The sequence below is a fragment of the Odontesthes bonariensis genome, chromosome 6, assembly GCF_027942865.1.
Source record: "Odontesthes bonariensis isolate fOdoBon6 chromosome 6, fOdoBon6.hap1, whole genome shotgun sequence".
In the NCBI taxonomy this organism is placed as follows: Eukaryota; Metazoa; Chordata; class Actinopteri; order Atheriniformes; family Atherinopsidae; genus Odontesthes; species Odontesthes bonariensis.
In genome coordinates, this window is record NC_134511.1 from 11,437,994 (window position 1) to 11,455,328 (window position 17,335).

The 17,335-nt window shown below is 40.5% G+C and overlaps 1 protein-coding gene across 1 annotated transcript; it reads right to left on the bottom strand.

Moving 5' to 3' along the window:
• Positions 1–4,708: 4,708 nt before the first annotated feature.
• Positions 4,709–17,031, bottom strand: hspb8 (heat shock protein b8). Its single transcript, XM_075467383.1, has 3 exons — positions 16,282–17,031; positions 12,943–13,006; positions 4,709–6,236 (listed from the first exon to the last, which is right to left on the bottom strand). The coding sequence occupies exons 1-3, from the start codon at positions 16,703–16,705 to the stop codon at positions 6,062–6,064; spliced, it is 663 nt and encodes a 220-aa protein (XP_075323498.1). The 5' UTR covers positions 16,706–17,031; the 3' UTR covers positions 4,709–6,061.
• Positions 17,032–17,335: the final 304 nt, after the last annotated feature.

The window sequence follows — 17,335 nt, forward strand, 5'->3', positions numbered from 1 at the left end:
ACTAAATCAGCCGCTAGTGTTTGGCTGAAACCTGCACATGCATTGACAGCGAGTGTTTAAAAGCTGTTTTCTGCTACATACATCTGCACACCCACACATTCGGTGCATCGGTCCAGAAAAGAATAACCTCACCAAGCACAAAGAAAAGCTGACATAAAAGAAAAGAAGATAAGAGGAAAAATTGGATTTTGGAATACAAATTGGTACATTTACTACCTGATTTTTTTTTTTCAAGAGCTGCTGATTCAAGACAATCAGCAGCTAGTTCAACTTCATCTTTTACTCACTATTTCTTGACATATAAATGAGTTATCAGAAAGATATCAGAAAGTCTTCACTGTGAATAGCAGAGAGGAGATTTATATCTTCATAGCAAGAAAAGCATGGCCAGGATAAGCTGTAGAATAATCTGTTTAGAATTGATCTGTATCCTTTAAAGAACTTCCAAGAAAAAATCTCTGATTATCACAAGAGGCCATTGTAAAATTCAAAAAAGGTACCCAGAGAGTGCATACTCCACAATGCCCAATTTTGCACATTTTAAAAGAGGATGTAGATCCATAACAACAATTTAATCATGCTCCAACAAGTTGAAAGAAAAATAGCCTGGTGTGTTTTTTTCTTGGTATCTTGCAGGCAGACAGACAAACAACAAAGATACCTTTCCTGTGCTTTAGCCTTGATGGATGAACAGCCAGAAATTTCACAATGATTGTACGAAAATGTGTCCCTCCTCCTTTCATCTTTGCTAATAGCTGCGAAATGTCTTTTTAGCCCCCACCCATCCAGATGATTTTTTGACACTAGAATGATCTTAGAAGAAATGGAAATCTTGAACACGATTTGAAACAGAGGTATCAAATTTTCACGGCAATTTCCTGCAGCTGGAAAAGGATCTCAATTTAACCTCTCACTGTGTGTCCCATGGACACAATGTGCAGATGAGGCATCATACAAAGTGTCAGAAACATCTGTTCAATCTGTGTTGTGCTCCAATGGACAGTATGCCAGAATCTCAGGGCACACAGCTCCAGAAACTGTCACACTTGATGAAAGAAGGACCAATAATAATCCTTTAGAAACGGTGCAGAAAATGAAAAAAAATAGGGTGAAAAGCAGCTTTGTGCATTCAGCACACACACGCACACACACACACTACTAACACTGCCACCAACTAAAAAAAGGAGCATTTTGTCTTCTTTTCAGCCTCGAGCAGTTGTGTTTCATGCTTCAGACAAACTGCTGCCACAGTGTCCTTTGAGGGGTGAAACACAGGGAAGAAGAGGCTGTGCGACTGGCTCATGACAACACCGAGGAGCCCAGTCACCGCTGACAGAGTAGAGTTCACTGGGATGTGAGAAGAACGGTCTTCGGGAAACAGATTCTACAGTTCAAACACAACCAGCCACGGCCAACTGCTCGCTATTTGCCATCACGCCTTCAAAAGTTATAAATACGACTAATTAGGCTTCTATCGTCTTCAGGCCAGCAAGCGGTAACAGCCTCCCCTCCACACCCATCACCCCATGCCTGCACACCCTTCTCATGGGATCGACATGAGTGCCTAATAAGTGCTAAAGCAGAGAGGCGGACTATATAAAGCCCCTCTGAGATATCTCTGCCTCACCACACTGATGTTTGGCTAATTTCTTCATCCACTTGTTCATTAAGAAGATTTCAGCTGCTAGAATATCAGGGGGTCAACCCCAAAAGTCCACGCAGAACTTTTAGACTGTGTTGCAGAGAAGGCTGTTGATTTGATTGTTTTCTGCTTCTTGCAATATGAGCGAACAGGCCGAAACAGAGGTGTCGTGTGGGAAGGAGGACAGGGAGGCTTCTTGGTATCCACTGAGAAAATGGTGGCAGTCCAGCCGGCTTTTCAATCAGGATGTTGGCCTGCCCCCTTTCTTGGAGCCAGGGGACCCTCGGTGGATGGATGTGGACCGGCTCCAGAGGAGTTTGGCAGCCTGGTTCTGGCCGGGCTACATGCCGGCTCCACTGTTTGTGCCCTACATCTCTGAGTCGACACCTCATCCCAACCAGAGGATTAGTAAGTGGAGGGTCAGCATGGATGTGGCTCACTTCTCCCCCACAGAGATTTTTCTCTGTGTCAGAGATGGATTTCTGGAAGTCGGAGGTACGGATCCGTTGATCAAACAGTTCCAGAAAAGTTCCCTTTATTAACACTGTTGATTACTTTGACACACAGGACACTTTCTAGTCTTGGTAAATGATTAATAATGTTGTCTATCTAATGTTATTATTTAAGAGAGCAGCAGAATGATCTAAATAGACTTTTCTCTCAGCTCAGAGAAAAAAAAAACCTATAAAATTAAACACTGGTGGAGCGAAAGCTGAATGTTATAAAATTAGAAAGCTGCTTAAATAATGTGCTTTGGGAAATTAAAATCTCAGCTCTGTGGTAGAAATTAATTTCTGTGTTGAGTGGTTTCTCTGTGTTTCTTGAATCCTGTGTGTCCTCACATTCTTCCCCATAAACATTAATCCATCCTCAGGGAAGCACGAGGAAAAGCCTGACGAGCACGGATTTATTGCCAGATGTTTTACAAGGAAATATAGGTAGGCAAAGAGAACGGTGACATTAACCTGCAGATAATGAAATGTGCATATTTAAAACTTCGTATACACCAGTCAGCAGCAAAGCACGCACCACTGACTGTTTTTGAAAGATTTCAGTCTCTAAAATGCCACTGAGCGGAAAAAAATAGATTATACATACATTTGTTTCAATATTTGCACAGTAGAGACATGTATCTGACTGTATACTGGATCAATATCTGTAGAGATATTGTAAATAACACTGCATCATTTTCAGGCTACCTGCTGAGGTGGATGCTACCAAAATTGTGTCCAAACTTTCTGTGGATGGTATTCTGACTGTGGAAGCTCCAGTTCCTGAAACCTCTGTTCCTGCTGCCATCCCCATTCCGATAAAGGTGATCACCACTGGGAGGTTCATTTGCATTTAAAAAAATGTTGGTAGATATGCTAATTTGGTTTCTTGCTTGAGTTGGAGGAGAGGATCAATACCATTCCTCCAATGTAATTCTGCTGCAGTTGGTTATTTTGAATTAGGCTAAAGGCTTGGAACAAGGCTTACATTAAGGTCTGGTCTATTTAGTTTGTTCAGAGAACAGCAGGACTAAAAAGCAGCAATAAATAGTCTTGAAATAGGCAACAAAATTGGGGCCACTTTGGGTCCACAAATGAATGGGAAGACCGGGCATTGTAATCCTGTATAGATCTGTATAGGCATTTAACAACTGGCTAGTAAATTTTTCAGCCCATTTACTACCAACATGGGCCCCATATACATGTTGCCAGGGGGCACAACTGCACAGTATTAATAGAGACAAATTTAACGTCATATTAAATCATTCCATTAAATTGGACATTTTTAAGATGGTTTCTAAACAATATATGCCAAGTGAATACAATCTTATCATCTTCTTTTGCATGTTCATATAAAAATGCAGGTGGAGATTGAGGGTGCTGAAGAGTCACAATTAGAGGTCAGTGGTGATCAGGCCCAACCTGGCAGCGCCACCGTTGGGATTGAGCAGGAGGAGGAAAGCCGTGAAACGCCTGCGAGAGAGTCCCTTCCCTCAGTGCCCGCAGATGAGGAAAGCACAGAGAGTCTGCAAAAACCTTCTGAGCACCATGAAACTCAGGGAAGCGAAGAAGGCTCAAGCACATCCATCCAGCCTGAACCAGTTGTGGATGGAGTGATTCAAGAACAGAGAGAGGGAGCTGAGGAGCTCACCCAGCGTGAGGAGCAGGAGCTGGGCAGAGCTGCCCTGAGCCAGACGCCGGAGGCTGCTGACATCAAGCAAGAGCACATCGAGTAAACAGAAGCACATTAGCCTGCGTAGCTTGCCCCGCACCAGTTCTACAGATGCATTTTCGTCAGAAGCTAAAACACCCATGTAACCACGCTGTCTTTGGAGCTCCAATAAAGCACTAGCATGACAAAATGTGCCATGTGTTTTTAATCTCTACATGCTTTTATACCCTCACAGTAAAGAGTGATCACACTTGTAAGAATCACATCCACAGTAACCCTCTGAAACTGCATGTTTGCTAAATAAAAAAACGACTTCTTATCCAGCTATTTCAGATAAATGGTTCGGATGTTAATCAGATTCTATATACTTGCTCAGCTGTGCATTTGTCTCCTCTACATGAATAAATCCCCAAAATAAAAACAGGCTCGATTCCAATATCGCCATTACCATGGCAACAGCATAACTGTAGTGCACACATAAAATCTAATAGCAGTAAGTACAGCAGCTCACATAAAGTCATTGTAAAGCCAAAATCAAGCAAACCCTTTATCATTTCCACAGCATGACTCCAGTTTGGAAACTTTTTAAATTCTCACTGATCATCCCTCTCGATTCCAATACACAGAGAGGATTACATTATTGTGCATCACACAACATGCAATGGAACTGCCCCAGTTTTTACACTGGCATTCAGTTGCTCTGGCAGGGCTGCCTCAGTGAGTTCGGTTCGTCCTGCCGCCAGTACGCAGCGGTGCCAATCTCAGCCGGCACTAAGCCCTCCGCTAAGCTGCCCGCCCAATTCCTTCTGTTATCCAACAATAACACCACAGGCTCTCTGGATCCATGGAACCAGGCCCGTGAGTTGCACGGTTTTCAATGAAAGACACAGATGTTAAGACCCGTTGCAAGATTGACTGGACATTTTTATTGCACCTGTCAATACAAAGACATCAACAGGAAAGACGGCAGGACACAAACATCTTAGGCAAACAGGTCAGTCATGCAACCGTCTTCCTTAATTCTCAAATAGAAAAAGAAAATTCAAACCATATTTCAAAATGTGGAACACTTCAGATTAATATTCATAATGAATTGGCACATATTAAAGCATATTTACAATAACATTTGGTAGAATACAGTATTAATAAAGACAATTCATTCTCTACCAAAGCATTTTGTGGCTTCAGCAGAGAGGGAACCCTCAGGATGTACTCGTATATAACAATCTTGTCAGTTTGACATTCATTAACTTAGAAGATAAACACCTACAAGGAATTTAATGCACACAAATAAATAAAGGCACATTTGTTAAAGACTGTTCCACTAAATTAATTCCATATTAATAAAAATGTATAGACTAACATGCTGCTTAATGACTTTTAACATGACACAAACTGTTTGCTTCAAACTGGATTTAAACACCACCCCTATTTTGCATTTGTAAACAATGTAATCAATAAATTAGGCGGTCCATAACTCCTCATAATACAGTCGTGGGTAATTAGGGTCACTGCTAATGAGGAAATTCAAAATACAGCGAGAAGATCTTCTTCACAGAGGCATAAACATTCAATGCATGCTCTATAACATGGTGCACATAACAGCAAAGTTATGTCAAGATGATTTTTTTTTTTTACACTGTACGATTCCTGTGCTCTTAACTGGGTCTACAGTCAGAACAAGTTCTTACAGCAAAATGAATAACTCACAAATAATCCATTACCGTTTCATTTAAGTCACTTTAACTTTTGGTGATTTTAATGTTGATTGGTGTATATCTACATGCGGATGTGAAAGAAATAATAAACTCTTAGAAAACCATGATCATATTTCTAACATCTATTTTAGTATGTTGCAAAGTCTTTGTTTAGTGATTACAGTTTACTGCTTGCAAATGCAAAATAAGTGTTTTCACTGTTTAGATGGTGGCCTTTGAGAAATGTTGACAATATCAAGTTTTCTGACATTTTATAGTAAAAAAGAGTAAAACAAAAAAGTTAAATTGATTGATATGAATAAGTATTGTTCTTAAAGAGGAGTGAAATCCAATTGAATCCTATAGAGCTCTTTTAAGTGTGGGGGGGGTGAAGCTTTTCGGTATTAAAAAACTGGCTTGTGCAACTTTATCATGAGCATCAACATGACTCCTCTCTTTAGATATTTTTCTCATTTTAACCAAGTGTCACACAACATGAAGCTGAAGGCTACGCATTTATTTCAGGCTTGTAACTTATTGTGCAGGATGGTGCGATAGTTTAGACCGAAGGCGCCTCTTGGGGCTTGGGGGCTTCCACCGACTGCATTTCTCCTCCCTGGGGGCCATCGCCGCTGACAAGGTAGTATGGTGGCGTCTGCCGAGCCTCGATGATGAGGACGCCCTCAGGGGACAAGGAGGCGAAGACTGTCAGTGGGTCCACATCCGTGGGGATCCTGATGACACGGAGGAAAAGGGAAATCAGATGAGATGAAGCATGTTATTTCAATGCAGTTTGGAAGAAGTGTACGTGACCAAGCTTCTATAAGAAGCTTCGAGTGCTCAGAACACTTTAAAACATGTGTGGGGCATAAAATAAGAAGAGCAGTGAGAAGAAACCGCCTAGAGAAACAGTTCAGAACCTGCTTGGAGGTCATGCAAAACTATTTTCTTTTCTACAGTGCTGCAGTGCAATCACTGTTAAATGCAGGGAGTTTTTATTGAAACTTTATCACTCCCTGTGAACAGCCTCCAGTGGGTGATTGTGGTGCTGGATCTCCATGGCATGTTATTAAAAAAACAGTCTCTCTGTCCTCCCATGCTAACGCTGACTCTAAACTCAGGATCCCTCCTTGATTCCAAAACTGAAGAATGTTTCCAGTTAATGAGATTCCTTTCCTTCCAGTATGTCTGTAGAAGTTTAACACCTGTACATTTCCAGTGGTGTATATTATATTTCCTAGCAGAGCTCTTAGATCCAAGGACTCAGGTCAGCTGGTCCAGTCCAGAGTCCAGACTAAACATGGAGAAGCAGCATTTAGCTGTTATGCTGCAAACAAGTGGAACAAACTGCCAGTGGAGATTAAACTTTCACCAAATGGAGACATTTTTAAATCCAGGTTAAAGACATTTCTGTTCTCATGTGTCTATGCATGAAATATCTTTTAACTTATCTAGACTGTTGCTTGTTTTTAAATTCATTTAAATTATTTGATGTTTCTCTTTATATTCTTTTATGTATTTTTAATGCTTCTTCCACTCCCTGCTGCAATGCTTTTATTTTATGTGAAGCACTTTGAATTGTTTTGTACATGAAATGTGTTATACAAATAAATTTGATTTGACTTTTTGATTTTGTCACAGGAAGGCAGGGGCCTATATTAGCTTAATTTTGGACACTTCTCATGTTTAAAAATGTTATATTTTACACAGTATAGAAGACAATTGACTTCCAAAACTTGCAGATGGATACAAAGTGTTGATGAAAAAAAGTCTTTTAAGTTTACAAAGTTTTAGGATTTTATCTTAACCTCTAAAAAAAAAAGATACTGTAGAGTCTTAAAGTACAGATTGGTGTCTTCCCATCCAGTTTCTTTCAATCTTGGTTGGAAAAGCTAAAAGCTGCTGCAGGGACACTTACAGACACAAGTTCTGTTCTTTGTCAGACGTTGTGGCCAAATATGGGTGTTGCAGGTTTTCTGCTTCGGCAGCCAAGTGTTTCAGGAGTTAACATAAACACGTGGCTGCCATGTTCAGAGGAGGAGGCTGTCGTTCTATCCTCTATTTAATTAGCGAGAACCCTCCACTGGCTTCCCGCTCCACTGTGAAATACAAGTCAGCATGGAAGAAGCCAGACAGAGATATCACCTCTGGCCCGTTTGTATATACAGGTTCAGTGTGTGTCATGAGCTTTAGAAGTCCAACTTAACAACAATTCTCACAATCAATATAATCTGTTCCAAAAACTAAAGAAACCACACAAAAACTCAACAAGAACGTGTTGAGGCAAATAAGGCAACTATAAAAAGTGAAACAATGATACTACCAATCTTGTATCCCACAGTGGGCTTGTTGTCTGTCAAATTGAGACAGAATAACATCAGAAAAAATTTGTTGGGTCCAAAGAGATGAATTGCAAGGTTAAAGGCATTGCGGTGTCAGATGGAGTTGTAAATGGAGACATATTTAATATATACTGCAATCTAAAATCCTTAAGTTTTTAAAAGGCAAAGAATTGCAGTTTTTTTACTTGCTTTTCTTGAACAGGGTTTACTAATTGGATTTTACAGTGGCTGACACGAAAATTCAATATACCCAAAAACAGAGCAACCTTTGTTATCACTTTTAGCACAAAACCACCTTGAATATCAACAGACCCACAGGTTAAGATGTGAAGGTTTAAGCTGACACCACCTTTGTGAACTGCAACAAACAATGACATTGGAAACAATTTGCAAATATTTAATTTGAAAAAGAACCGTAGTGTAATATATATATTTAATGAATTGCTGAAACAAGGATAAGGTTGCTAAATTCAAAAGGTAGCGTGTGAAGGGACAGTGTTTAGCATATCTTATCCCTCTGACTGTGATAAAGAGTTAGCATCCTAACATATTTCTAACTGAAATTTTAGCTAAGGTTCTTGAAAACATTATGACAGGAACCTTATTAATCTTTTGTTATCTTTATTTTCATCATAATAAAACAGTTTACAGAAAGCGTGCATAAGAAAATGTGAATATTTGAGCGTTTCCATCCATTAAGGCTATGTGATTTTTACAGCAAGGATTATTGAGAGGGATGTCAGCCGGTGCCAACTCTCCTGATTGGCGAAACCAGCAAGTAGTAACTCACATCATCATTTATTCAAATAACTTTTTTTGGACTTTATGATTGAGCGACAAAAAGAGTCACTAGGTTTTTTTTTTGGAACCATTTAAATGTTTGAGATAAAAGTTTTTGCTATATCAGCCATTAGATGGGAATTTTTTTTTTTAATATGGGAAAACTTAGTTGTGGTTCAGAAAGTTTCTTTCTTTAAAAAAAAAAAAAGTCGGAATAACAAAGTGCCACTCAAGGTGGTACTGGACGAGAAAAAGAAGAAGAACAACAACAACTTTGTTTTTAATGAGTGCCAGTATTAATCAGCTCACTGCGGCCTCGCCTTCTCTCAAAAAGCCAATTTCTGTAAAGTAAATTTGCCCTTTCTGACAAAGTGAAACCACTCAGGCGGACTGTTACGTGAGACTCAAGCAGAAACCTTATCTGTCCTGCTCGGGGAGTTTATTTAACTTTGGCAAGAGTTCAGTTTATCTCAGGCATTGATTTTGCACAACAGCCAGAAAACTGTCCAATATGCTTTTCCCCTGATGAGAATCTGAAGCACAGAGAGACAAGACATGGAGACCAGGCATGGAGTGTGTGTTTATGTTCCTCATGAGTGTCTGGAACATATAACCCCCAATGCTCCTCGCACACACTCCGACAGAGCACACATTCAGTCCAATAGTACCATGTATCTGAGTAACCAACCACTCAAGCTGTCACACACAGATAAGTGTTGGTTTGTTGCCGCGGAACAACATGACCTTAGGTCTCAGTGTTACCTTCGCCCTCAGTATTGAACATTTTCTGTTAATAACTGACATATTCCAAGCTTATTTGGGACAGGGGAGAGTTATGGGAATTCATCGGTGGAGTCAAGTTATTTCAAGCGTATTCTAATGAGCTGTTTACTTTTTTAAAAGCGTTTAAAAGCGTGTTTTCAGATGATATCTTTGCTTTATTATACATTGGGGTAATGATGTCAGTAGCAAGCATTGTGAAATCAATATGTCTAAGCTGAACTGCATGATAAACCCACAACACAGTTGGTATCTGGAGATCTTTTCTGATAGATTAAGTTTAAAAACAAAACAAAAAACAGCTTCAGTTTGGCAGATTGCCATTGCTCTTTTATAAAAAACTTTATTTTCTTTTTAAAAAGTGATATATTAATGGGCTAGTAAAAAGAAGGTAGAAAATAAATAGCTTCAGATGGCTGAAGGAGGAGAAATGTGCTTACTGCGGTATCTCTATATATTACACAGTCAGTGGATTTGTGTATGGGGGGCAGTTATTTATATACCCCACTCCACCTTCTACGCATTCAGCCTGTTACTGACTTCAGGTTTTCATTAACTCAGGGGCGCAGACCTAATCTCATGGCTTTCCAAAAAAATTGCATTGTGTATGAACCAGTCAGTTTACACCACTGAGGTCTTCCCACTGTCTGAGCAAATGGGCCGAGTCGTTGAGATGTGGAAAATTCTATGTTGCCTGTTCGGTTTGGATGAGTTACAGCAGGGCTACTTTCTGGAATATACTCCTGCTCTACATACCAAAGCGCCATCTTTGCGGGGGCCTCTTGCAAGTGCAACGTGTGTGCACTGTTATTTATGGAATTCCAGGGAATATTTCTTTACCTTGCCCTCTGACAGCTCTCTCCGAAGTGAGGCTGCTATATCTGTCTGCGCTCCACTCAAAGCCACCAGTCTCCCATTGACAAAAATCATTTGTGCTTTCGTGGAAATTCGATTTGAAATAACCTGCTACACTGCGCGCACACACACACACACACACACAAAGAAAACAGTAACTCATGTGTTCTGTGAGGTAAAATGACTGTTTGTATTTGTAATTCTACTCGAAATGTAGTGTACTCTTGGACTGATATTGATCGTTGCTGCTGACCTCATTCATAGCGACACAGTGCCTAACTACCAGGCTACTATTGCCTGCTTCTCCAAACTGGGCAAGTTCCAACCCCGATCTATTGTTGGCCACTACGAATAAGTCTTCCTCATACAACTTTAACTGAAAGAAACAAACCTATCTGTTTCAGTCATTCACTGTTAAGCCAGAAGTCCTGCCCTCCTTCCAGGTCCTTAACAATTAGCTTATTTATTTATTAAAGAAAGGTAAAGGTAAAGCAAGCTTTTAAAACAGCAGTTGCAAAGCTTTTTTACAGAGGACAGAAAAAGGAGGAACTAAAAGAAACAAAGACAAAAAAATACTGAAGCTGTTGTTGATTACACACTGATAATTAAATTTTTATGGCCAAACATTGTTTTTAATTTCTCAGTGCTTAAAGCTGCAATCTGCTATCTTTCAGGCTCTTGCCAAATGAGTCCAAAGAAATGTGGATGAGGGTTTTAAGGACCAGGTTAAATCTCTCTGTATTCAGAAGTAAAGTACCTAACATGCAGGATCTGTGGTTAGGTACTTAGGTGCTAAAATCAGGGGACAGACACAGAGCTGACGTCAGAAAGACGGGTATTAAAGAAAAGTTTCTGATGCTCCCGACAGAAAACAAACTCAGTATTTAGAGGAAGCATTACAGTATTAAACAGCAAGGAATTATTCAGCATCATAATCACCCATGAGGATCGTTTGTCTCATCAATTGTTTCACACTATTTGTTTTATTTTAGAAGCCCCTCTGGGGACAGAATGAAAAATCAGCAGTAGCTACAAATGCTGTGATATGTTGCAGTGAATATGAAGCCTGGCAGAAAAAATGATGAAGCCTCAGTAATGATCTCCAAAATCCAAGCATGACTGCTTCATGTCTGCACGAACACCCTCGTGCTTTTCTGTAACAATCTGTGTCTTGCTTAATGTTTGAACATTTACGTGCCACAAATCGCACACGTCTGAAATGGAGACATGTACGAGCGAAACACAAGGTAAATAATTCGCTCGTGCTCCAGCTGCAGTGCCTCCTCTCTCACACAGCGGACAGCACAGACACTGTGGAGGCAGTGTCCCCCGGTGAACTAAAAGTTGATGACAACCCTCATTACTGTGAGTGCTATAAGTCAGTGAGTACCAAATCAGAGTTCTTTATAACATGGACGGCCCTTGAAAAACCATCTATGAAGTACAAAAACAATATTTTGAGCTGATTCAATCCATCTCCAATATGTATTAAATAACCACAGCAGACCTGAAATGTTGTTGTTAGGAAAGCATAAGAATCACGGGAACTATTGAAGGAACTACCCTATTTTTTGTCTTTGTGTCAGCACAGTTTGTTAGTCTTTTTTGGCTGCTACTTTGAATATAAATAAAAATATGCGAGAGTTCTTAACGTTAGCCTTGAATATAGATGATAAAACACAAAGCCATAGACAGACAGTGAAGTCCACGGTTTATGGAGTCTACAGGTGACAGAGGAGTTACAAGTGACTTTGACTCTCATTCCAACCACCGCTTAGCTGTTGTGTTTGTTCAGCATAGCTGTCTGTGGTACTAGTGCAACTGAAGAAGAAACCCTTGAAGGAATGCTGTTCTTCATGGAAATTTGCAGTCAACATAACCCTAAACACGTCACTGAGAATTCGAAAAAAAGCATCTCACAAGAGCTTTAGTGGAAAACATCATACGTGAACTGTGGCCCTCTCCTTTGCTGTACGTCTGAATGAAGCTATCGTGAACAGAAACATAAAAGTGTCCACTGTCTGTCGCTTTAACAGACAGATAAAGGATTTTTTAGCTCATGAAAATGGCAGGGCACCAGCAGATACTGCTTTTATACAGAATACGGACAGAAAGAACATGATTCCAGCTTTTTAGACATATCCCTGAAGGTAATACTGCATTTGAAAACAAAGGGAATCCCAATTCTTAATAATCCAGAGCCATCAATATGTCATAAATTTTTTTCACCTCACAGGCTAAAAAAGTTAATCAAAAAGTTAATCTATTCATCTTATACCTTGTCGGGCACTGAAATTACATCCCACCTCAGTGGTAATATCTTATCATATTCTTCCCTTTGAAACATGCACTACATATTTTCCAGGTTTCATGAAATTCTTCCTTCGGGACAAAGAAACAAACAGCATGAAGAAAAACATCTGACAAGAGAAAGCTAAATCTGGTATTATGTATCTGATACTTTATCTCCCTGTCTCAACCACAGGTATGAGCTGTGTGTGTAGCTTAAGAAAGACACTCCAGAGGTCATAACAGCTCAACAAGTAGAGCTCCACCAAATGGAGCCATTACTCTAATGAGAAAAGATAAAAAAAAATCAATAATCAGTATTGATCAACTCTGAAATAGTTGGTATGAAAATCGAAGCCTGGACGAAGACACAGCACAGAGATATCATACTCACTGTATCTTCTTTGTAAAATTCTTTGTCACGATGCCTCCCTCCTCCTGTTTCTCTTCGTGTTTTCCTGTTAGGGACAGAGAGAGAGAAAAGGAAGCTGAAGTTCAGCAATGTGCAATAATAAAGCAATGTCATGGACCACACAGTGGAAACCCAACACATGTGACTCTTTAAATCACATGTATGCATGTCAATAAAAAAGGTGTTGATGTAACTAAGCTCAGAGCACATTTCACTTGGCACACACTGTTTCCATTGCTCAGTCCCTGTACTGTGTAAGCTTTGGGCTTGCAACAAACAAGTCAAATGGCTTTTGCTTAAATTTTCTTTAATTGTTTCCAGGAATGATTCTCCTACATCCCATTCTGGAAAGCCCCCACGTCTCTACCTTCTCCCTCACTGTTTATGTCCTCCTTGTCTTTCGAGCTTGCTAGCAGCTGCTCCTGGACTGCTAAATGTCAACTCCACCGCCAGCAGCGTGGCCTGCCCCACCCGTCGACCCCTTTGTGGACTCTGGCCTCGAGTATGTGCTACCCAATACCCCTGCAGTGACGTCTTTGGCTGCAGAAAGTGCTAGACTCTGTGGACACTCTGCAGAGGAGTGAGCTATGGTCACCGGTGAGGTCATGAGATGTTTATGAAGACCTCTGAAGTAAAACTGGTCCTCTGAGATATTTCATGAATAATGATGTTGTGGTCAGAGAGTCATTCAGCAAGGCGTTGCCTCTCTGTCATTTCAAGGCTCTTATGAGATGTTGACACCAAGTTCCAGATGTTTCTTGCGTAATGAAGGAGGTGTTTCAATGTAACGTATAGGGCTCTCTTTCTGTTCAAACCTATAAAGCTGGGGAATGGCTCACAAACGTATTGGTACAATTGTTACTATGACCTGGTGAAGGTATTCACTTTATTCTATCTTAAATATTAAACTGTGTGTCTGCTGAGGTTAAGCAATTCCATCATTTCTCACATGCAGAACATAATAATTTTGATCGTCTTCATTTTATTCTTGGGTAATAAGTAAAGCCTAGCCCACATTATGGAGGTATTTTTCTCCATTTTCTTCATTTTTCATGTGGTCACAAAAGGATCTATCGGAAAATTGCTTTCATGAACAGTTTAACACCTTTATGGTCTTATTCGCTCGTTTCAATTCTTATTTGATGCAGCATTATGTCCATTTTGTGAATTATGACCTTTAATCCGATTCCACAGGACACCCATTGAGACAGTTTACTGGAGTTTCTATTGTTCTTAGTCAGATTCACCACTATATTTATGCACTTCTTACAGTCTACGAGTAAAATTATGTTACTTCATCTTTGTTCTGAAAGAAGAAGACTCCAATATCTTCACTGTGGATCGAGTTTTCAAAGGGGTTTGTTTGCAGAAACCTATTTCGATTGTTCGATTTTGGATAAAGGGTAGACGAGGTAAAAAATTGCTTCAATTCTAAATGAAATTATATCTTACATTTTGTTGAAAGCAGCTACAAACTTTTTTTCTGGCCATTCTGGGGGACCCATCGGGTACTGACTGAGGACTTAACCTCTGAGGGAAAACACAATGATGAGTGGCTTTCTGTGTATCCGGCAGATATGCGGATAAAAGATAATCTGGGTCAAGACTTCTTGTTCCGTGTGGACATTGTATGAATGTAGATAAAGATAGTAAAGATTGTATTTCAACCATTGTTACCACTTCTTTTTTTTCTTTACTCTCCACCTGACTGTTTACCTGCATACAAACAAAGTACACAAAAATGTGGTAAATACTGCCAGAGATGAAAACCAATACATTGTCTCTTGTTGTCCGATAGGATGCTTTGAGAGAAAATAGCTCTACTAGGTTGTTCCATTCATCCATCTCGGATGAAAAGAGACCTTTTAGAAAGTCATACTAATTCAGTTTTTATCTCATGTATTGCTCACTTGAGCATATTCCAAGACCATCTAATTTAACTGAAAATTTGCATGAAGAACACCAAAATTCAGCCTCAAAGATGAGTAGGTCCACTTCATTTCAGTGTATCATAACATTCAGAGTCCTTATTTCCATGTACATTCATGTTCAGCTTATCTTTGGCCCCTCTCAGTAAGCTTTCATTTAACACGCGTCCGTGTTTCAGATATGTTCCCACCTCTAAAAAGCTTTTACTGCATTCTCTGCCACACTTTTAGAGCAGGTTGAGTCACAGCGACAAGCAAGCAGGCCCAACATGGCGCTGATTGAGTAACCCAACTGGCATACCAACAATGTGTTTATAAAAAACTTAGAGCTGAATGGGTGTGTGAGCGTGTGCGCGGTTGGGGGTGGTGCTGTCCTCTGTGCCCTCTTAAGCTCCGGGCATCCTTGGAATTCATCTGTCTTTTAAAACCTTGAGGGGAGGAAGCAGAAGCAGTTTCCACAACTGACTCCCATACTCAGCGACACCAGCAAGCCTCCACGCACACAGCTGACTTAAAGCGAACCAACACTTCCAGAACCTTCTCTGTGGCAGCAAGCTGCTCGTCTTATTGTAAACAGAGACTGTTGTCACGGGCCTTGCCTTAAATCTAAATCGAGCTCATGAGTGGCGGAGGGAGTGATTCTCCAAGAATCTGAAACAGGTGTCTAAGCTTGAGGATCTGCCTGCCAACTTGCAAGTCCCAGTCCCCAAAATCTGCCCAGCTCTTCCATATCAAGACCCATTAATGCTGAGATTGAGGCTTTTTCATTGAACTCAATGAACCAGATTAGAGACTACGCGGTGGTTTAAGCTTTCATTCGTAAAAGTCTGCCTCATTTGTGTGGACTGCTGCTTTTTTAACGCTAAAGATTTCAGGCACTTTTTTTTGTCTTTCTGTGTATCGTTTGCTGTTGTTACTTTTTGACTTAATCTGCGTTCGGTTTCACCCATTTTCTATTCTTTAACATGTAACAAAAGCATTTTCAGAAAAAGAAGTAATAAAAGTATTTACTCTACTTTTGGACACAAGCTTCCCATAAATAGCATAGATGGCTTGACCTAAGTATGCTGATGGCAGCTGCAGAGCTGAAGATAAGCGTTTCTCACAGTATATGGTACTACTTATAGTATGAGTGATGTTTATATTCTATAGAATGTGCCTTAGTTTGAAGTTACTTTACTCAATAAAGCCCCTCTTTAAAGCCGCTTTGTGGAAAACCAATTAGGTACATTCTGACCTTAAGACATTGATCATAAGATGTCAAAAATATCAGAAGTATACAGTTATTTCACTCATACAGAGGACTTATACCCTACATCTCCCGTAAACCTGGCTCTAAAGTCATGTTAAGAACATATTGATCACTGATTTCTGAAACTACCTTCCAACTCACCTGATACCTCTACAAAGCCATCTCTTGTCTTCACGTTTAACTCCTCTGGTTTGAAGCTGTGGACGTTCACGCAGACTTTCCAGGGCTCCCCGCCGGTGGTGATGGGAGAGCTCTGGGAGGACGGCTCGCCGTACCTGCTGGTGTACACTGGGCCTCCTGTGGACTGACGCGCGGGGAAACCTGTGCGTATACCGCTGCCGAAGGACGATGGGCTGAGGCGCGAGCTCAGTCGGCCCGGCCGAGCCCACCCGGGCCAGTCCATTCCCAGATCATCGGGGAAAGGTGGCATCCCAAATTCATCGCCTATAAACCGAGATGCGAGCTGATCCCTGAAGGGAGACTGATCCCTGAAAGCCGACTCTCCAAACGGATCTCTTGGAAACCGCTGCCGGTTTCCCATCGTGTAAAAGTCTCCCTCTGCCATCTCCAGAGTTCAGAGTCAGATCAATTATTTGTTTAAAAAGGAAGTTGAACCTTTTCTTAAAAAACTAACAAACAAACAAACAAACAATCAAACCAAAAACTCAAGGACCTATAACTCAATAAAGTTTGGTAAAACTTATCTCTTTTGGATTACGCGCATCACCTTTTCGCAAAAAGTCACCCGCTGTTCCGTGTGATCTCCGAAACGATTTCCAAGTTACTAAACCCTAAAAGTAAACTCATGTAATTTTGTGTGGCTGCGGATTTTATACTATGCTGACATCAGACGATGGGTCAGCACTGTGTAAGTGACGGGAAAGTGCTGGGAGGATCTGGAGAGCACGCACACTAAAAAAAAACAAGCTTTTCAGGACTAAAAACAAACGTTCAGCTCTTTAATTGGATTTAAATGTGTGACTATTTTTTAGCCCAATTGACTTCTTAAGCTTTCTATTTGAATTAAAAGTCATGTACAGCTTTAAATAAGGATTAAACAAGTCGCTGTTGGGGATATTTTTTGCAGTGGAGGTGCAACAGCTGACTAAGGACCAGCCCACCTTCTACCAAACTAAGTTGCACAGAGGCCGCATCAGTCAGAGTTGGAGGTCCCTCCTCTTGATGACTCACGGTC

Coding starts and splice junctions, on each gene's coding strand:
- hspb8 (XM_075467383.1), bottom strand. CDS start 16,705: ATGGCAGAGGGAGACTTTTACACGATGGGAAACCGGCAGCGGTTTCCA. Junction 13,007..16,281: donor TGGCTTTGTAGAGGTATCAG/GTGAGTTGGAAG, acceptor TGTCCCTAACAG/GAAAACACGAAGAGAAACAG. Junction 6,237..12,942: donor AATTTTACAAAGAAGATACA/GTGAGTATGATA, acceptor CCGTGTCATCAG/GATCCCCACGGATGTGGACC.